The 20,929-nt window shown below is 51.6% G+C and overlaps 2 protein-coding genes across 6 annotated transcripts; both read right to left on the bottom strand.

The window, feature by feature from the left end:
• LOC116596240 (putative testis-specific Y-encoded-like protein 3) lies at positions 1-4,690 on the bottom strand. Its single transcript, XM_032353402.1, is given in 4 exon segments — positions 1-3,903; positions 3,906-4,139; positions 4,142-4,347; positions 4,590-4,690. Coding segments are annotated over 4 exon segments (765 nt in total). The 3' UTR covers positions 1-3,679.
• A 2,338-nt stretch (positions 4,691-7,028) lies between these two features.
• Positions 7,029-20,890, bottom strand: PLAGL2 (PLAG1 like zinc finger 2). Of its 5 annotated transcripts, XM_032351014.1 has the most exons (4): positions 20,729-20,889; positions 20,204-20,258; positions 14,996-15,369; positions 7,029-12,162 (listed from the first exon to the last, which is right to left on the bottom strand). In XM_032351014.1, the coding sequence occupies exons 3-4, from the start codon at positions 15,253-15,255 to the stop codon at positions 10,929-10,931; spliced, it is 1,494 nt and encodes a 497-aa protein (XP_032206905.1). In that variant the 5' UTR covers positions 15,256-15,369; positions 20,204-20,258; positions 20,729-20,889; the 3' UTR covers positions 7,029-10,928. The 5 variants fall into 5 exon arrangements, with proteins under 5 accessions (XP_032206905.1, XP_032206904.1, XP_032206906.1 ...); XM_032351013.1 differs by lacking the exon at positions 20,204-20,258; XM_032351015.1 differs by lacking the exons at positions 20,204-20,258; positions 20,729-20,889 and adding an exon at positions 17,681-20,182.
• Positions 20,891-20,929: the final 39 nt, after the last annotated feature.

The raw sequence follows: 20,929 nt of genomic DNA, 5'->3' as shown, positions 1-20,929 counted from the left end.
GCTCTTTTAGGTTGTGAGGAGTGGGTTAGTTTTTCCTCTTCCACGTGATTGGAGTCTTTGGAGGGTTTAGAACGAAGGACATGACCTGACTCAGGTCTAGAGAGCCACTCTGGCTGCTGTGTCCATGTAAGCCCCTGGCACATAGTAGGTGCTCACTAAACGTCAGTGGTTAGTATCACTGCTTTCCGCCTCATCATTGGGCTCTTGAGGTTACTGAGGGCAGAGATCAAAACAGTCATCTTGTATTCCTGGTTCCCATTCTGGAGTGGTTGCTAAAATATGTGGGTAAACAAATGAGTGACTCAGGACATGAAAGAGTGAGCAAGCAGGAGTGAGCTCTGAGGATGAGACTCCTGCCCCAGATGGGTGGCTGGGACCCATGGCTGCCACGGCCCCTTGCTGAGATAAGTCACAGAGTGAAAAAAGCATGGCCCTGGCCAGGCAGCAGAAAGATCCAGTCAGTACCCATTTTGGTAAGCGCCATCGTCCAGCGCCTAAGAACTTGCAGGCTGTGACAGGGCCCAAATCTGGCCTGCAGGAGCCTAAATGCACCTGCCAACCACCAGGTGCAGGGCAGGCAAATGACTTGGGGCACCAGTTTCTAGGGTCCCCAGGATGTTTAGAGGCTCACTCTGATTCCTTTGGGAGCATCACAAACAGGTGTTTAACACAAAAGAGAAACCCAGAGGAGGTAGCCCGGCCAGGCAAAAGTATTAAAAATTTGGGTTCTAGGCTGTACTTCAGAGGTGGCAGAGATTGTTACAAGGAAGGGCAATCATGAAGGGCTTCCTGGAAGAGCTGCAGCCTAGGGTCAAACTGTCTACTAGAGAGCTGGAGTTGCAGACACTCCCCTCCCCTTGCGGCCAGCTACCCTGTGAGCTCTCTCCTACCCTTGAACCACATCTGATATCCCTCCCCACTATCCATGGGCTAATGCCTTGGCTTGAATATCCAGAAAATGGCCTTACCCTACCCATCCAGCGTCGCCTCTTCCAAGTAGCCATATCCAAGGTCCATGCTGTGCCCTGAACACATCAGGCATCTTTTATCCCAGTGCCTTTGGTCCTGCCATTTGCTCCCTCAGGAATTCCCTAGGGGCATTTTACCTAAATGGCTGCCTTTTCCTCAAGGCCCAGCTCCCGTGTCCCAACATCAGGGGAGTCTCCACCCTCCGATCCCCCATCACACATATTTGGGGTGAGCTGTATGTCAAACTGGACTTAGTTGGGTCCCATCTCTTTGGGGTGATGGTTCTGTACCAGTTAGGCTTCTTGTCCCGGTGTCATTGTTAGCAGTGCCCCTTTCATTCCCAGATGTGCTCCAGCTGTGCAACAAATCACACAGAGACCCGTCACTGCCCAGCTGAAGGTCTCCAGTGGGAACTATGCCTTGTTCTTTGTTCTGTCGGGGCCTGGGATAATGCTCTGGATATTATGGACACATCTGGAGAGTCATTCACTCGCACAAGTAATTTCTGAGGCATAACACGGCCAAGTAGCCAACGGATAGGTCACTGTTCTCCTGACTCGTCAGAGAAGGAAGGAGAAGAGAGGAAAACAAGACCATTTCAGAGAGTTACAGTGATATGGAGAAAATCTTGAAGGGGCAGGGAGAAGAGACAGAACGGGGTAAAGAAAAACTTTAGACAGGCAAGGTTGGGATGGCCTCTGGAGAAGTGGCATTTGACTAAAGCCTGAAAGAGGGGAGGGGGCCAAAGAGGAGAGTATCTGTAGGAAGAAAATTCTAGAAAGTGCAAAACCCCTGAGGCCAAAATGTGCTGCATTTGGAGGAGAGAGGCTACTGGGGGTGAGTGAGGAGGACATCAGTGGGCAGGGTCAGCAGGAGCCAGACAGGGGGCAAAGCCCAGGGCTGGGCTTTGTCAGCCATGTTAAAGAATAAGGACTTTTTTTTTTTTCCTGCCAATGGAGCGTTCTGGATGGAGGAATAATATCATCCAACTTCTTTTTTCCCCAGACTGAAAGGTTTTTATTTTTTTAACCATGCAGATAGGAGACAGTAGTGCCATGAATCTTCTTCTGATTGGACAAAGCCATCCCATGGATATTTCTCTGTTTAGAAGCAGAGATCCAGCAATGCCTGCTACATCGTGGCGGCCAGGGCACAGAGTCATCAGGACCTTAGCAGATTTCTTTCTGGAGGCTATCCTCACAGAACATGCTAACAGCTCCCAGTTTTAAGTCCTACAGAACCACACAGGGCTGTATTAACAGGCCACAACAACCTGATCGCCACCACGAATGGCCACTGAAGTCCCCTAACGGCACGGCAGGGAGAAATTACATGGATGTTCTTGTAAATGTTCTCAACTAAAAGCAATAAGCAGGCCTGGACAGCTCAATGTTTCCACCGGGCAGAAACAGGGGAGGAGATGCATAGGATCGTACTTAAAAGCCGTGAAACGAAAAACAGCGTTCACTTTCCACTTTCACACCTGGACCAAGAGAACCTCTCAAGTTTCAGTGGTTGGTTAGTAATTCTTCTCATTTAAAAAACATTTTGATGAATCAAGAAAGTTCAGAAGAACCAGGGGACTCTGCTCCCTACATGCCATGGTCTCTCAGCCACTGGAAACTTCCCAGCTGCCTCTGCTTCCATTGCATTCCCCTGCAGAGAGCACCCGCCACCATGTTTCGTGTCAAGGCCTCCCCAGGTCCTGGGAAGCAAAAGACAAGGCCTTCCTCCCGAAGGAGGACCCGGGGAGGCAACTGAACTTCTCCACCTACACAGTCCCACAGTGGGGGCTGGACCTGGTAGAAGGAGAAGAAAGGAGTTGGTCTAAAAGAATACAGCACAGAACAAAGAACTAGCCCCGCCCCTGGGGGAGTGCCCTTGCTAAAGGGGGCGGAGCATGTGAAAGAGGTGGCAAAGAAGGGGGAGGCCCTCCCACGGTGTGCAGAGCAACCCTCCTCTAGCGCCAAAAGGGGAAGATTCAATTAAAAAGACAGCCTGCTTAGCTGTTTTTAAGAACTTTGCTTCTTCAGTTGTTTGTTCTGAGCTGTCACTTTAAAGAAAACGAAAAAAATGTTAGGTCTGGGCAGGTGTAGACAGGTCCCACAACTGGAAACTCCCCTCCTGTACCTGCAGCCTGGCAGCCTAAAAACAGGCAGAGACTGAGGGTGCCGGTTGGGGGCCTGGATTCTGTGTGATCCCCATGACTGGGCTCAGGAAAATAGGCTTCTGGAAGGGACCCCCATCATGGCCCCTGGCTGGAGCACATGCCCAGAAATGCCAGCATGCCAGAGCTCCTAGGGAGCTGGGGGCTTTCTTGTGCCTTGCCAGGTGGTGGTTGGGGCCCTTACAGACCTGGGAGCAGGCAACAATGTTGGTGGCAGCCCTGGCAGAACTCAGGAAGGAAGAAAAATGGGTGGAAAGGAAGGCTACCATCAGAGGTAGACCTGGACCACGAAGATGATGGTAGTGCCCATCCTTAGCACTGGGTCCTTGGTAGACACCATGGCATGTAACAGCTATGTGATGCATGAAAGCCACTTGGAAACAGAAGAGCTTGGGCATGGAGGCCACAGCCTTGGAGCAGAGTCCACTGAACGTTCAGAGGGGCCAGGGAGTCTGAAAGCTCAAGCAGATAGCAGGGTTATGTCATTGGCCTAAACACAGGTAGAAGGGAGTCTTAGGTAGGGGCCAGGTCCCAGCAAGGGGCTTAGCCAGACCGGAACCTGTGGAGCCTAGGAGGGGCCTCTGTGGGCCACCTTGCCAGGCTTCTCCTGGCTATGGGCGGCCTATCGCCCAGCAGGTAGTACTGCAGGGGCTGGGGCCACAGGTCCCCTTTAATAATCTGGGCAACCTTGTCAGCGTCTGGGAGGCTGTGCTGCCAGAACCAGGTGAAGACGCTGCGGACCTGGCAAACCAGAACTGATACCACAGTCCTGAGGATCTGCGCTCATACTCTATGAGCACCTTGTTCCAGAAGTAGGGGTTGTTCCAAAAGTGAAACTTGAACTTGCATTGGGTCCTGGCGTGCCTGAGCTCCCTCAGCTCCAAATGCATCAGGTAGCAGAGCATGTCTTCATCACCACTCATGATCATGGCTGTCAACTGCGAGTGGTTCAGAAGGGCGGTGACCCAGGAGCCAGGAATATTCTGGATGACGAAACTCCTCGGGCCAGGTGCAGACGGTGGATGCGCCCAGACCTGCGCTGCAGCCACAGGTAGGCCCTGTCCGCCTGGGCACCTCTCAGCTCCCACTCGATGGCCTCCGGTGGGTGCACGGCTGGGCCTTCCAGGTTTAGGGTCCCCGGGCCCTGCTGCGCCGCGGCTCCCACCTCTGGCTCTTCCTCCCCCGCCCCCACACCCGCAGGTCTCCCAGTCCTCCCCCTCCTCCGCGAGCTTCAGCTTCTCCACCCCTCCGCCTCTTCCATGAAGATGGCGCCTTGCCCAGTCGTCACTTCCTCGGCCTTCCCGCCGCCTCCCTTCCGCGAACCCCGCCCCTGGGCTCCTTAGGTCTCAGCAGCCCTGGCCCGGGGCCAGGCGGTTGCCCCGCGCCCCGGGCAGGCGGGGCGGTCCCGGGGTGGGAGGGGGGCGCCCGCGTGCCGCGGCTTTGCGGGCCCCACCGGTGAGGTCGGGCGACTGGCGCGTGGCGGCTCCAGGGCCACGGTACCCTCAGCTGTGATCTCTTGCGGGAGCCTCTGGCCTGGCGGGGGTCAGGGGGCATGGGCGATACTGTGGGTCCCGCCAGAGGGGCAGCGGGGCGCGAGGTGGAGAGGCACGGTCTCCCCCTCCTGGCGCGCTCCGTCCCTCGCGCCCCACTTCGGGGTGTGATTCGCAGGGGTGCCCCAGCCTGGCGGAGTGGCAGGGGGCTGCCCGGTGGGGATGCAACCGCGAGCGCCAGATGGAACTGGCCCCAGATTAGGAGGGCGCTGGAGGTGCCAGTGGGGTGAAATGCAGGGGTGTTACCAAGCCTGGAGCAGCTCAGAGTGAGCACTGAGAATCAGGCACAACTCTGGTCGTGGACAGATAGAACTTTCCATCACAACCACCACACCAAGTGATTACTCTCCCCCCAAACCGCCCCCCCTTCCCACCCCGCCTGCGGTGGGCAGTGGGCACCAGGCGGAGCCCACATTTAACTGCGGTTTGGGGGCAGCTGTAGGAAACTAGCAGCTTTGCACAGGACAAACTACTCAAACATATGCAGAAGAGGCGAACCAGCCTCAAACAAGGAGCTGCAAATGATGGTAACTGATTGGCACATGGAGGTACTGGAAATATTTATACGGAGAGAAACTTAGAGTACAAGGATCTTGGGCAAGGGAATGTCTCAAGCGCTGTGAACCTGGAGTAAACTGACACCTGTTTTGTAGGAACTGTAGCCTCCTGGGCTTGCAGACCGTAAGGTGGATGTTTCTACTTGTCCTAGGCCCAGGCTTCTTTTTTCTAAGATTTTGTTTATATTTGACAGAGAGAGATCACAAGTAGGCAGAGAGGCAGATGGGGAGGGGGGGGGAGAGCAGACTCCCTGCTGAGCAGAGACCACCCCCCCACACCCAGTGCGGGGCTCCATCCCAGGACCCTAAGTTCATAACCTGAGCTGAAGGCAGAGGCTTAACCCACTGAGCCACCCAGGCGCCCCAACCCTGGCTGCTGCTTGCTCTATACCAGACATTTCACCTATGTGAACTCCAATCTAAATTGCAGGGAATGTGCTTGGATGGGATGAGCCTGGATGAACCAGCCATGCAGCCCTGAGCCTGCAAACACATCTGCACTCCTGTGGTCGTGCCTCCCAAACTCAGGATCTACGCAGGTCAGCACATCTAATGGCCCCTCTTCCTGGAAGTCACTGCCACCTCCTCCAGAGAGCCTTCAGCCTCTTCCTGCCCAATGAATAAGATAGCTCTGAGCCCCTGGGCTCACCATAGGGTGTACACTCCCAAGAAGCAAGAGAGCAAGGTGCATTCCCTTGGGGCCCCGCTAGGGATCTGAAGGCATTGTGGTTGACACTGAATGTTTATGAAGTAAATTCAAGGCCAAAGAGATGAAGGGCCAGCCCAGTGCCTTTGTACACAAAATGCCTGTTACAGACGTTAACACTTGTTATTGTCCCATGGACTCTTGGGCTGGACTCAGAGGTGACTTACACTGTGTGGCTCTGGACACTGGCCCCAGACCACGGAAAAGTAAGCTCAATTTTAGCCCTGGATAGGAGGATCGCAGTACGAGTTACAGGGCCCGGGGTGGTGAGGACTACCTTTGTTAAGAGATTGGCCAAGAAGCAAAGTCAGAAGCCACGTCACTGTCTCAAGTTTGTCTACATCCAATGGGCATGCCCAGGTGTGAGCAAGGTCAGGTCCTAGCTCTGCCACTTGCCAGCTGTGCACTTTGGGCAGTGGATGGCATGTCTTTTCTTGGACAACCAGCATTCATTCCCCATCCAAACTGTAACCCCAATTTCCTTTGAGAAACGGTTCACTCCTCCTGTCTCATTCAGCCTTGTCGTCGCCAGCTGGTTTTGGGGAGAGCACAGAGCCCTATCAAAGCCAGTGAGACAGGAGATGCCTAGTGGTGCTTTTGTGAATATAAGAAAGAAATATAATTTCTTGCTCTTCCTGGTCAGCACTGAGAGTGACAGGGATGGAATCATGGCAGCATTCTACTCCTACACAAAGGGAGCCACTTTGTAGAGCCTGAGGACAAAGTCATTTCTACAAAAGATAGGGTCAAGACAGGAATGCTAAAGCCAGCCATGTTTGAGTGGCTGAACCAATTCTAGAAACTGCTACATCTGGCATTTTTCGTTATATGAAATTTCATTAAGCCACTCTGATTTTTCTGACCCTTGCGTCCAAGTTTAAGTGATAATGTGATGCCACTTACCTCAAAGACATCCCATTACGATCTTTCATTTCAAAGTCTATAGGTGTTAACGTGAAGGCCTGTTTCATCTGCCCTACACTCACCATTCCCTTGGGGGCTAGAGATGTTTGGAGTTTCTAGTTCCCCAGGCTCTCTCCAGCCCTTTCCCAATCAGACAGGTTCACAACTTCCAAACACATCATTCAGAAGTTTTTAATAAACAACTTCATTATAAAAACTTTTTTTGAAAATGTAATTCTGTAAAACATTGAAAAATCTACTTTAACAAAGATACGCCCTGTGCATTTTCTAATGGCACTTATATTTTACAATTAAAAACCTTGTTTTATATAAAGCCAAAAATACTCCAAGAGGTTATTCACTGTGTTTACAAAGTGCTAGAAGGTTTTTGTCTTGTATTTTTCTCTCTTTAAATAATCTGGCGTTACGAAAGAGTGGCCCCAAAGCCTTGATCACTGGGAGGGAGGGAGGCGAATGGGAAGAGTGTTTCAAGAGTTCTAGTGCCAAGCAGGCAGAGGTGGAGGGGGCAGCTACAGAAGTGAGCTTGCATCTGAAGAAACTGGGCTGGAATACTTCTTCCAAACCCCTCCACAGAGGCACTAGATTATCACAGTGAATCTCTCTCCTGTTAGAACCAGAACACCCCTTCCGTTGCCGCAGACCCTTCTCTCCAGTGGTGAAGGTCATAGCCAATTCCTTCCACAGCAGGTTAGAGCTCCAGGAGAGGCCAGGGTGGGGTCCCAGAGGAATCTGGACTTTTCTGGCCAACACCTGCCTAAGGCAAAGTTTCTTATTACATAAATATCCTTGTTAAAAAGCAAAATATTGATCCTGTACAATATAAACTGTTAAAAAAAAAATCGTGCTTAAAAACAGCTCCTAGATAAGAGGGGAGGTAGAGGGAATGGGTAAAACAGCTACCAAAAAAAAAGGGGGGGAGGGGGCAGGGATTCAGACTACTAGGGGAAGTTTAGGGCAGTGGAAGAATTTCAACTTAGGACAATATCTACGAGCAAAAAAGTAATCACACCTGCTTCCCGGATTTCCATTAAATGCCATTTGTAAAAGGTGGGGGGGGAATCTCATTGGTGCTCCTTTTCCCATCTTAAGATGTACACAGAACCTTTGAGCTGACACAGCTGGGCAGGTCATCCCTGGCCCCCAGAAATGTACTCAGCCTGGACCAGCTATGTACAGGCTGGGAGGTGCCTGCCCCGTTCAGGGCAACTCATCGCTGACAGAAGTTGGAGGAGGTGGTAGGGAAAGGGGACATCACCCCTTTTACCTGGTCCCTGTTTGGTCTCTGCCACATGCCATGGCTCCTGTCCTGGGCAGACACCCCTTAGGCTCTCGTGGCCTCAGTAAAGGTACTGAAGTGGGTTTGGTACTGAGTGCAGGATAAGGCTGTTCTTATCCGTCGAACAACCAGGCCAATAAGGCTTTTTTTTTTTTTTTTTCCTCCTTAAATTTGGGGAAGGGAAGTTTAAGAAACGGCTGGGTGACTATGGTCCAAAAAAAGGTGAAGGCAGATGTTCCTCTGTACCAGCAAAGTTCACAGTGATAGAGAAATTCCTTGTGTGTGGTGAGGGCACTGAAGGAAAAGAGGGGCAGGATGGAAAGGGGGGACGGGGCAAGGCCCCAGTTACAAGGCTTTAAATAGTCGCTCTGCCTGTTCTAGGAGTTTCCCAGCATCACTAATGGGGCAGAGAATTCAAGGTAGGGACAGGAAAGGACAGGCAAGAAGAGTGGACTCCTCTAAGCCTGAGACTGTCTATTCTGTGGCCGGAGGCCCACCTGCCTCTATGAACGAGGGGGGCAGGGAAGGTGGCCGGGAGCAGGTAAAGGGCTGCTGGGTCTAGTGATGAGGACCAGAGACAATAAGAAGAATGGCAGCACCGAGTCCTGCTGGGACCCTCACGTGCCATTTCCTGTAATACGAGTCCCAGTAACATGCACAGCATGCAGGAGGTGGCTGCGTACCAAGGGGGACGCTTTTAAAAATAAACCTTAATTAGTCCCTGGGACTCACTGAAACTAATTTTTAGAAGCAAATCATCTAGTCTGATTCTAACCTTGCCAGACATTTTTATATCTGGTTTGCTTTGTTTTGTTTTGTTTTTTTTAAAGGTATCCCAAGCTACCCTGCCTAAATCAAAATGTGCTTATTCACGCCACATTGCTTCCAATTAAGGACCAGGGAGCTACATTTTAAGGTTTTCACCTCAAAGAGTACTGGCCTGGGCTGAAGCAGAAGCCTGGGTCTTGGACCTGCTCAGTTCCTGATGAAAAAGCAAAGTGATTTCTAGAAGGGAGAGTAGGAGGACTGGGAGGAGGCTGAGGCAGTTCCTTGGTAGTTCGTCCTGAAACCCTCGTGGAGAAGCCAGCATGAGGCACGGCTGAGAGAGGTGCCCAGAAACTACTGGCTGCACTTGTAGGAGTTAACAGTAAAGAGGTAGAAGTGTGTTTCTGAATCAGAGTGGAGGTGTCTCATGAGGGTCCCACATCAGTGGTCCCCGAGCTGCCTCCCTCCCGTGAGTGGGAAGAGCAAAGCCCATCCAGAACTGAGAAATGAAGCAGGAATGGGGTTCGGCTGGGCAAGGGCTGCGCTGTCTGGGGCAGGGAGCCCCACAAGCCAGATCATCTGTTGCAAAAAACCCTGCTAAGTATCAGGGCTGGGGGGGGGGGGGGCATAAGCAGAAGGTGGAATTTCTTTGATGGAGAGCGGAGAAGCCTATGCACAGTGACCCCGAGTCCACGGTAACTGCAAAGGAGTGGAGAGAGAGGGGACACTGTGGAGAAAAGGTTAGTATGGGAGCCAATGACATACCCACAGGTTAGGACTCAACTATCTGCCCAGCCCTAACTTCCTGAAAACTCTTCTTCCAACAATTCCACAACTTCCTGGAAAAGGGATAAATAGGAGACAAAATCAGGGCTTCACACTCTCTCCTTTGCTATCCACACCAGCTTAGAACCTGAGTCCCTCCTTCCGAGACTAATGAGAACAGTTCATGATGTCTGGGGCAGGGGTCGGGGAGAGGGGGCAATGGGAGTGGGGGCAAAAGCAGCGGCCATGCCTTTCAGGCCTCCCCTCTCCAGTTCAAGGGGAGGGGGTGGGGTCATGATGTACTTGGAGAAAAACAGAACTGCAGACCTGTGAGAAAACCGCTCCAGTCTTCTTGCCTGTCTCGCGGACACTGCCGAGGAAGGCAGGAACAGACACAGTCATGGAAGATGGCAGAGACTGAAGCAGTCCAAAGTCAGTTTATTTCCCCACAGGGGAAAAACGTGACCTCAAGTGAAGAGAAGTCAGCGAGACCCGACTCCGCCTTGTAAACAGGGCTCCAGTTAACACCAGGTACCAAATGGTTCCGGCTGGTGCCAACTGGAATGGACTGGTGGGAATGGACTCACGGCGTGTAAACAATGTTCACTGCAATCACTCTAAGGCTAACAGCTTGGCAAGGGAGGTGAATGGTGTGTCTGAGACGACTGTGTAAACGGTGCCGTTGCTGGACAACACTGACTGGAAGTGGAGGTGTCGGTACAGGAGGGACGGGGGCGGTGGGAGGAAGAGGCCCTCTCTCCTGCCCACTGGCTGGAAGCAGGTGATGGAGCCAAGTGACCCTTTCTCTGCAGCAGGGCCCGACCAACTGCTGTGGGGTCTGCAGGTTGGGACCAGGAGACGGGCTTCTTGGGCTATTTCTCTCGAGGTCATCCAAAGTGAAACCCTCTGTCTCCAAGAGACTGCCTCCTTCTCCGAAGAGAAAGCGCTTCTGACGTTTTGGAAGGGGAGAGGGCTGAGTGTGGCTCCCGATTCAGATCAAAAAAGTAAAAGTAAAAATACCTGAAGTTCTATGGTATGAGATCTTTTCATGGGGCTGGGGCTCAGGGCTCCTCCTAGAACTGATCCTGGAGCCTTGAACCCTCAAACCAAGTGCTCCATATAGATACTGGAATTTTTTCTTTTTGAACCCAGCTCTGAAAGCTCAGCTGCCTTCGTGGGGGAGGCAGACAAAGTGGGCACAGAGGCTCCCTGACGGAGCCCAAGCCTGGACCGAGGGCCTCCCTGGGGGCTACTGGAACGCCTGGTGGAAACGAGGCAGGGTGGTGGTGCTCAGGCCAGATGTGAAGACTGGAGGCAAGGAGTGCAGAGGTCCAAAGTTCAGCGGCCCCCCAGCTCCGGGGGAGTCTTGAGGCTGCGCTTGCAAACTGGTGAGCAAGGGCTGTGCCTCAGCCTGGGAGTAGCCCATGACCAGGCCTCCCGCGGGCCCCGGCGGGTTGCACGGGGGGAGGTTGAGGGGGAGAAAGCCCAGCAGGTGGGAGAAGTCCACGTTGGCGGCGCAGAGGGCCTCAGAGAGGCTGGCGGGGCTCCTGGCGAGCAATGCCTCATCTAGGAGGGCCGCCGCCGCCGCCGCCGGCTGAGGTGAGGCGGGCTGGGGCTCAGCGGACGGGAGAGAGAGGCTTCCGGGAAGCTCTGCCAGAAAACTATCCACCTCCACTTTGGGCAATTTGTCAGGCAAGTATGAGGTAGATCCAAGCTGGTATTTTGGAGGAAGCTGAGCTGGGGAAGAGATGGGCGAGGATTCCAGTGGGTAGCTCATACCCACGGGCAGCGTGCCGTGCACCAGGGAGTGGGGCACGCCCGGGCTGGGCATGGTGGGGATGTGGGCGCCATACATGCCCACAGGCAACACGCCAGGGAAGGCCTTGGCCCCCATCACGTCCCGAGAGGCCATGCACAGCACGGGGCTCAGCTCCTCCTTCACACTGACCGTGGAGCTGCAGCTGAGTAGGCCTAACATGTCCACTGGCTCTGTCTTGATTTTGAGCAGCTCCTGTGAGTGGCTCTTCTTGACATGACGCGTCAGGTGGTCCTTGCGGCCGAACCGCTGGGCACAGTACTGGCACAGGAAGTCCTTCCGGCCCGTGTGCACCACCAAGTGCCGCCGCACATCCTTGCGAGTGTAGAACCGCCGGTCACAGTGGTCGCAGGGGTGCTTCTTCTCCTTGGCACCACCTGCGACTCGGCGTGAGTGGGCCTTCAGGTGCTCCAGCAGGGCCTGGGTACTCTCAAAGGTCTGCAGGCACACCTTACAGCTGAGGTCACCGCTGCTGGCGGCATGCATAGCCAGGTGGCGCCGGTAGCCTAGCTTTGTATTGTAATTCTTACCGCACTCAGAACAGTGAAGGGCCTCTTTGTTGGGGTCATGGGTCTGCAGGTGGTTCCGCAGATGGTCCTTGCGGTGAAACATCTTATCACAGTACATGCACTGGTGGGGTTTCTGGGCTGAGTGGGTGGCCATGTGCCTGGGGGTAGGGATGGAGGATAGAGGAGAAAAAGAAGGGAGATCACAAGGGCTGGCCAGACAACCGAGACATCCACTGGCGGAACTAGATATTAAAATTATGGTCGAGCCATGTGATGGAATGCAATGGGGTCCCGTGCCAGTCAGTACCTAAATTCTATAGCTGTCCTCGCCCACCTGCAAAATCTCCTATGTACTGCTAGTCTTTGCAGCACTGTTAGTAGCAGTTAAGTCAGGAACGATCTAAATGTCCATCAATAGGGAACTGGCAAATAAATTATGGTAAGTTCATAAAATGACACAACTTAAAAAAAAAAAAAAAAAAAAGGTCGCTTTATATGCCCTCAGGGAACAAGCTCTTAGGATATACGAAGTGGTAAAAAGCAATGGGACAGGGGCGCCTGGGTGGCTCAGTGGGTTGAGCCGCTGCCTTCGGCTCGGGTCATGATCTCAGGGTTCTGGGATCGAGTCCCGCATCGGGCTCTCTGCTCAGTGGGGAGCCTGCTTCCTCCTCTCTCTCTCTGCCTACTTGTGATCTCTGTAATAAATAAATAAATAAAATCTAAAAAAAAAGAAAAAAAAAGGCAATGGGACAGAACAGTGCATGCAGAATGGTACTATGCATAGGATAAAAACGGAAAATAGACAAATGTTTGTTTATACGCACTCAAAAATATTTCTGGAAGGATATACAAGAAAAAACGGAAAATAGACAAATGTTTGTTTATACGCACTCAAAAATATTTCTGGAAGGATATACAAGAAATTAACAACACTGGCTACCTATGCAGAGAAGAGATAAGAAGCTGATGAGTATGATGGAGAATTTCCATTGTATGCCTTCTGGTACCTTGTGAATTTGTTTTGTGTGAATGTATTTTCTTTTCAAAAAATTTAAAATGGTACGATAAAAAAAAAAAAAAGAAATCTATCTAAACTTCCCGATCTAGAACAATCCCAAAATATAAGGGGCTGAGTCAAAAAAGGAAGTTTGGTAGTGTGTGTGTAATACAATCCCTTGTGAAAATAAAAAGGGAAGGAGTACATGTTTCAGTGTCTCAGCAAGGATACACAAGAAACTAACCCCAGTGGACACCTCTGGGGAGGAAAATGGTTGCTTCCAGCATGAGGACAATTCATTTTTCACTGAATGCCCATCTGTACCATTTAGCAACACTTAAAAAACTGTTCCAATGGTATAGCACCTCAGTGCCCGCCTTGGTTTACCTGCTCCCATCTGGAGGGACAGCAGCTCAGAGTGCAGGAGTTACAATCCAGAGCTCCACAGGACATTCAGAATCAACTCACCAAGACTTCAAGGACCCACATTTACCAGGCCCTGTGTGAACTGTCATTTACCTTGTTCTCCACAAGAGGCCAAAGCATAGGACAGCCCCACCCACCAGTCAGTAAGCAGCAGAGGCTAAATTTGAACACGGTCCTTCTTGCAACCTGAGTTCACTTAGGTACGCCACCGCTGCCTCCGCTATAGCACCCAGTGATCCTTCCTACCTGTAAGGTAGCAAACAGCCATTACACTCATGCTACGTGTGAGTGCCCTGCCTGAGAGTTACTGTGAACCTCCTGGGACATAACTGACATGTAATGTATGAGAGGGAGGTGATAGGTGATCCACAGTCCATTTCCTTCATTTTACAAGTGAGGAAACTGAGGCCCTAAGAAGTTTAGTAACTCACCTAAGCTCACACTGTGACTACAGTTGGAGTCCTGGCTCCTGCCCCCCAGACCAGGACCTTTCCTGCAGCCCCCCATGGACACCCAGATGGTACCAAGAGGACAACCCAACTGGAGTCCACCTAAGACACAGGAACACCCAGAATCAAAGCATGATTCTTTCCTGAGGACCAGAGAACTGTCCTGAGGACAATCCTGGTCACCTACTACCCCATTACTTGTTTTAGTTCCTATCAACTATTTTCCAGTCAAAGAACTAAGGCTTTCTGTGGTCATCTTGTTCATGAATTTACTTGTTTGCTGTCTGTCCCCACTATTAAGATAGTGAACTCGAGGGCCAGCACCCTCATCTGTCTGGCTCACTACTCGGTCCCCGGCACTGAATGCTGTGGCTGGCATATAGCAGGAGCTCAATAAATCATAGCCAGCTAGATAAACGGACGAAGGGGTGTGCATCAGGTAGTCTGCCTCATTTGTAAAGGGGGCATCTTCCTGTTCTTCTGATGGAAAGGCAAGGATAAAATCTGAGCAGCCCCCCCCACCCCCGCCAGGCTGCTCTGCTCTATCTGCTTTATACCAGCACTGTCACATTCCATGTCACTTTATATAGGGCTCTTGGGCTTACAAGGTTCAGATCAGCTGCTGACCCAGAGGAAACCATGGAGTCTACAGAGACAGAAGGAATCATGTGAACAGCGGACTGGCTCAGAAGAGGCACTGCAGGACCAAAGAAGCTATGTGACCCTGCGTAAATTACTTCCCCACTCTGAGCCTCCACTTTAAAATTTACAGATTGGACCAGAGGGTCTCCTTTTCCTTCTAAAGTTCTAAGACTGAGTCATAATTTCTGGCTAAGAATCTCACCGCTAATTGACAAAGGTGGGGAAAGTAGTATTGCCAAACTGTTCAATCTTTGTTCATGACTGGCTGGTATTTCCCCATCAGAGTCTAATGTCTGCCTACAAATACCAGTATTAGCTTTTAGTGAGTGACTTCAAGTGGTTGGCGTTCAGGGTACACTTGTGGGCCAATTAACCTCTACTCTTCTGTCACAGATAAAGCCTCATACTCAGTGGAGTCTTTCTGGCTTTGTCCTCTGGAAACCCCACAGAAGGAATAGGTATGGGAGTGTCACCTACCTATATAGCTTGTACTTGGAGGCAAAAGCCTTGCCACAGTGCAGCTGAGGGCAGCTATACGGTCTCTGCTCTGGATGGGGGAGGCTGTGAGGCCTCAGCTTCTCCCCATTCGTGAAGGGCGTCCCCGAGATTTCACATTGGCACTTCACTTGACTCTCCGCCTCCCGGCCCCGAGGCCTGGGAACTAGTTTCCAGCCCACTTCCTCCTCCTGCTTTGCATCTTGAATCCAGGGGGGGACGCTGGTGAAAAATGTGGTCATGGCAAGACTAATGGCGAAGGGCCATGTTATTCAGAAAGCCTCCCCATCAGCTCCACACGGGCTCTCTGCTCTGTCACAGCCTCCAACGCAGCCTTCAGAAAACAATCTCTTCACCTGAAACATCAGAACACCTGGTGTTAGGGAGCCCAATACCATGAAAACATGGGCTCTGGAGGGAGACAGATCCTGTTCTAATCCCAGCCCCTCCACCTAAGAGCCATGTGAATTTCAGCCACCTTACTTCCCTGAGCTATCTCATATTTACAAAATGGGCTTAATGATCTCCTAAATCATAAGAACGGTCTGAGGACTAAATGAAATAATGAAGTGAGAGCATTGAGCAGAAGTCTGGGCACCCAGTAAGTGCTTAATGGTAACTATTATTAGTAGTACTATCTAGGTGAATAGTAAGCAAGATAATCTGAGGAAGGAAAAGCCCTAACCTCCAACTATTCTCTTTCAACTTCACTTTTATATCCTTTCCACTAAATTTAGAGTAAGTAGCTCCTCCTCCTCTTTACCCTACCTCCCCCCACCCACTACTTTCCACAATTCTCCTCCTCATGGAGGTGCTAAAGAGCAATAAAATGCCCAAAAGGCAACATGGGAGGAAGAAGGCTTTGCTTAGGAATTTTACACCCTGGAAAGTCAGCTCCAGAGCCAGATGTGTTTCTCAGTGGAGCATCAATGAGAGGTTCTGGCGGAGGAGGGAACAGAAGACTCCACATTTCCCCTAAACCAGTACTGGTCTCATCCTACCCACCACCACCTCTCTGGGTGTCCCAAGCCATGCTTCTTTAGCAAAGCCTGTCCAAGACCCCAGGTGCTGAGTGCCACCCCAACCCCTGCTGGCAGACCCCCATAGCACACATGCATTTCTCCATTATGAGCAGGTAGCATGCTTGCATTACAACTTCTCACCAAAATGATTCTTCGAAGGGTCAGATCACAGTTCTTTCATTTCCACACACTTAGCATCTAGAAAAGGACTCTCAACTTTTAGGTGGGTAAATGAGTCACTGAATGCAAGTTGATGCAAGGTTAACTTATGCTCAGAAAGTTCGGGTTTAAATTGGGGTCACAGCCCTTCCAAAGTGGAGAGCCAATATCTTGAAGTCTGATCCTTTCTCTTGCTGAGGCAGGGGGAGGGGAAGCGTGTGGGAAGGGGGAAAACTGGAGCAAAGATGACAGAGCTTTTTTCCTGACATGAACTCAAAGGAAGAGAGGATGGGAGTTACTGTACGGACTGTCAAAGGGGGGACAAGAGACCCATATTCACTCACAAACTCATCACAGATTACCAACTGCAAAGCAACTTGCTACAACAGGGGGATTCCTTTTGAAGAGGTCATGCCAAAAATCTGGTCATGAGGATTTTCCATGTAAAGGGAGCAAAGAGGGTATCTGGGGATTGTCCATGAGAATCTGGGGAAGGCTCCAACCACACAAACAGCTGTGGGCCACAGAATGCTTGCTCAGCTCATTAGCACCTGCTGCTCACAGTGACCATTCATCCAACAGACTGGCCCCGAACGAGATGATGGGATCAGCGGGTTCATGCCCCAGAGAGCTTTGCTCATCATTAACATGAGCTACGTCCTGTTCAGGAACCATTCCTCTTGTTGAAGAAACACTGCAATATAATATGATAAACACTTCCCCATCACGAGTGGAGATTTGCCTAGAAAGATCGGCACAAAGGTGGCTGCATTTTGCATGAGTCATGTGCTGGGGAGGGGTAGGCAGTACTAAAAACTAGTCCCACTTGAGCCTTCAAGTCATCGTGGTGTATGTGCCTGCTTCACTATAAATCTCAAAGGCCTCTGACGTCTGCCTTTCATGGTTTAAGTTCTTCCTCCTTCTCAAGGGTGGAATTACCTGTTTATAATACCAGTGATTACTACGCACCTTGGAAGTGGGTAGAAAACAAGCACAAGTTTAAACATCTAGTTTGGAGGGGAATTTCCCCTACCCTCAAAGTCAAATTCTGCTCCCCCTTCTTACCCAAAATCATGCACCTCAGCCCCTGGAAAGTTGGGAATGGCAGCCAAAGGGAAGCAAGTCGCATCACTTTGGCCAGTGTGAGAGGGGAGCCTAGCCCTGGAAATTCCACACAACCTCAGAAAGAGAACAGGACGTCCCCCACCTCCCACACGTCCACCTCTTCTGTTCTCCTGAACAAGCACAAACAAGACACAGCAGTTTAGTACCCTGCTTCTGAAAGCGTGAGTAATGGGCTTCTAGGAAAGAGGCCAGTGGTGGCTGAGGACAGCTCACGAGGTTGTACTGACAGAACCAAAGGAGGGAAGCAGCCATGTGCTTGCCTTGATCTGGGTTTAATGGGGCTATGACTTTAAAAGGAAACAGCCAACACCCTGATCCTATTCCCCCCACCCTTTTAAAAAGGCACAGTGGAAGTCCTTACCTATAGTCACCAACAGCCTACTGGATAACCAAAGCTGCCGCTGTTACCTTAGGAACCCTTTTGGGAACCTAGTCTCTCTCCCTCTGTCCTTTGTCTGCAAACTCCTCTCCTCCAGGAAAGTTCCTGGGCCCCTCTCCTTTAGACTTCTTCCTTGGCAAAACTGAAAGAATTCTGCTTCTTTCAAAGCTGCTCTTCTGGTCTCACACTCTAACCTTAACAACTATAGAGAAGCTGACGGAACCTGTTCCCATAAAACAAACACAATCAATCCCTCCCAGTTACTGGTATAACTCAGTATATTTTCATCCAAAGATTCCTCCTGGCGCCTGATCTGAAGAGGGAGGCAGCATGGAAAGAACCTTGGACTTGCTATCAGGAGAGCTGCCACTCACTGGCCGTGAAACCATGGGCAGGTTACTTTGTTTCTCTGAATCTCTGTTTCCTCAGTTTCTAAAGTGAAGATTTATTCTCCTTACCTATAGTAGCCTCACGGAGGATGAAGTGTCTGATCTAAAGTATGTGAGTACACGCAGTGCTGTCTCTGAGGTCTACACTGTGTCTGCCACTTTTCCGCACAGGGCCCGAGTAGTACTTCTTTTTTTCCCCTTTTAATGTTACTTCTCAAGCCTCTGAGTGAGTTTCCTTCCCTTCACAACATCTCCCCAGAACGCAGCCTTCCCCTTTTCCCTCCCCGCAGCACATCCCCTCTAACCAGCCCCCGCTGCGCTCCCCTCCTCCACCACCACATCCTGGGCCACAGTTCTCTCACCTCAGGAATCTCTTCTATTACTAAGGCTCGGTACCCCAAACACAAATGCTTTCCGAAAACTCGAAGGCCTTCTCTGGAAGCTGAAAGGAGACAAACTGCTCCCTAGTCTATCTGTCCTGCTGTGTGCCATGATGCCTGCTGCCCTCTGACGAAACGATAGTTTTTTATGGTGTTACATCATCTCTATAGAAACTGCGTTCTTTCTCCATTATTAGCCTGTTTCCTCATCTGTAAAGCTAAAAATACTTACCTCACAGGCTTGTTGTGAGGATTATTTTAGTCAGGTATGCAAAGGGCACGGCGTAGTGCTTGGCGTGCTGTAAGTCCCTAACAAAAGGCAGCTATTATCTTTGCCTTTGTATTGAGTTGCACGTTCCTATCCCACCTTCTGCTGCGGCAGGAAATTCTCACAACCTTCCCAAAACCGTGGAGAAGCCTCCCCCACCCCCGCAGCAAGAGAAGGGTTAACTCTAAGTGTTCTTAACTAGAGAGACCCATAGAGGATTAACAGCTCCACTTCAGTGACTACCCTAAAATAGCTTTTATCCCTCCAGCCCAAGAGCTACTTGGGGATCTGAAAAACTCAATTCAACACCTGCCGAGGAGGAAACACACCCGGGAACACACCCTGGAACGTTCCTTAGGGTGGACAGAACCTTCCCTTAAGCAGAACCCAAAATAGCAACTGGGAAATTATAAATAGACTGAGAGAAAAAAAAAAACCACACACACAAAAAAACCAGGTCTTGACCTGAGCACCAGAAACAAATCCAAATGACACACTGACTGGCTGGAAAACAGTGAGAAGGAAAGGGAGGAATGGGAAGAGCCGCCCCTCTCACTCCCTCCCTCACACACACTCCAAAGTGGTGGGAGAATTAAATTACAGGGAGGCCGGAGAGTCTCAATGACTTGCATCATTCCAAGAGACATCAAACAGGATTAACAGGGGTTGGATTTACTCTCGGGCTGCTAGCTCTTCTGTCACTATAGATGGGCCCTCTTTGCAGTCCCTTTGATTCACTCTTTCCTCCCTTCCCGCTGCCTCTCACTCCTGAGGAGGCCATGAGCAAATGGCTGCAACTCACTATAGCCCCATTTTCATTACCAGGAAACCTGGCTGGACCCCCCCCCCAAAGGACTCCCCCAACAATGGAGTGGCCTCACCATGAGGGGGAGGGTTAGAAATCCAAGGCCAGTCTCTATCACAGTCCCAAACTAACAGGTGGAAAAACACACAAGCCAGAAGACAGGCTACTCTTGGAGGTGAAAGCACCAACAACTCCCCTACACCAATTGTCCCCTTATCTTTCACGTTACAGGTGCCTTTCCCCCACCAGCTGGGGCCAGAGCCTGGGACTGGATTTATAGGGAATAACCAGGTTCCTTGGGCAGCTTCTTAGACCACTCCACTGTGTGTGGGGAGAGGTTCAACTCCCCTGGAGCTGGGAGAGACAGGAGTAGATGCCTGACAGAGAAGGGACAGAAATTCAGGGAGGAGTCTGGAGGAGGTCTCAGGGATGGGAAGGAAGGAAAAGTATGATAAAGAATTATTAGCAAGTTAACTTAGTCTCTAAGGGACCACCTCCCCCCACCCCCAAAAGAGATGGGGGACTACAAGGGCTGGAGGATTCCAGGAGTTGAAAACAGAAGTGAATTCTCTGAACTTCCAAAGTCTCAAAAAAGGGTAACCAGATAGATATCTAAGGTTTGGGAGTATGGTCACTGAGGAGGAAATTATAGATGGAGCTTACTGGGGTTCTCCAGAACCGGGTATTTGACGGAAGCCTCAAAATGGGTTGTGTGGTTCTGGAAAACGAAACAGAGAGTAAAAAGCGGAGTATTTGGAGCAGGAAAGGGGGTTATGTGGGTCCCGGTAGGCGTGTCCGAGGGGAGGGAGCAGGTGCAGCTTATCTGCGTCCCCCAGACCCGGGTCCCTCGTAAGGTCAGCAGCGCGTTATCTGGGTCTCCAGGGAACCTGGGGGTCAAGAGCAGGGGACCCTCAGGGCTGAGTCTCCAGGTCTCGGTAGGAAGGGGACCAGTGGGGTTTCTTCCGGTCCCCCGACCCAGGTATCGGATCCGCGGAGAGATTTCGTCACCATGGGGCCTATCGGGGCCCGAACTGGCGTGAAGGGGGCCCCCGGTCGGGGGTGTGGGCGACCGCGCCGCGGGGCCCGAGATGAGAGGCGCCGCCGCTCCGGGTGCCGGGCGCGCGGGCACAGCGAGACGGCCTCCCGCCCCGCTCCCCGCCGTCCCCCGGGGCCCTCGCCGGCACTCACCGCGCTCGGGGCCCCGCGCTGCGGGCCGGGCCGCGCTCGGGCTCCGCCAGGCCCGTTCAGGCCCCGGTAGTGGCGGCGGTCGGGCCATTGTGCGGTGCATTGTGGGAGCCGCGCGAGCGGGCGCTCGGGCCGTGGAGGGGGCGGTGCCGCGGGCTCTCTATGGTCCCGCCCGCCTGCCGGCTAGAGCGGCCGGGGCGGCGC

This window comes from Mustela erminea, chromosome 7 (genome assembly GCF_009829155.1).
Source record: "Mustela erminea isolate mMusErm1 chromosome 7, mMusErm1.Pri, whole genome shotgun sequence".
Classification (NCBI taxonomy): domain Eukaryota; kingdom Metazoa; phylum Chordata; class Mammalia; order Carnivora; family Mustelidae; genus Mustela; species Mustela erminea.
Note: the sequence above shows the minus strand (reverse complement) of the source record. Positions and strands in the feature narration are given on the sequence as shown.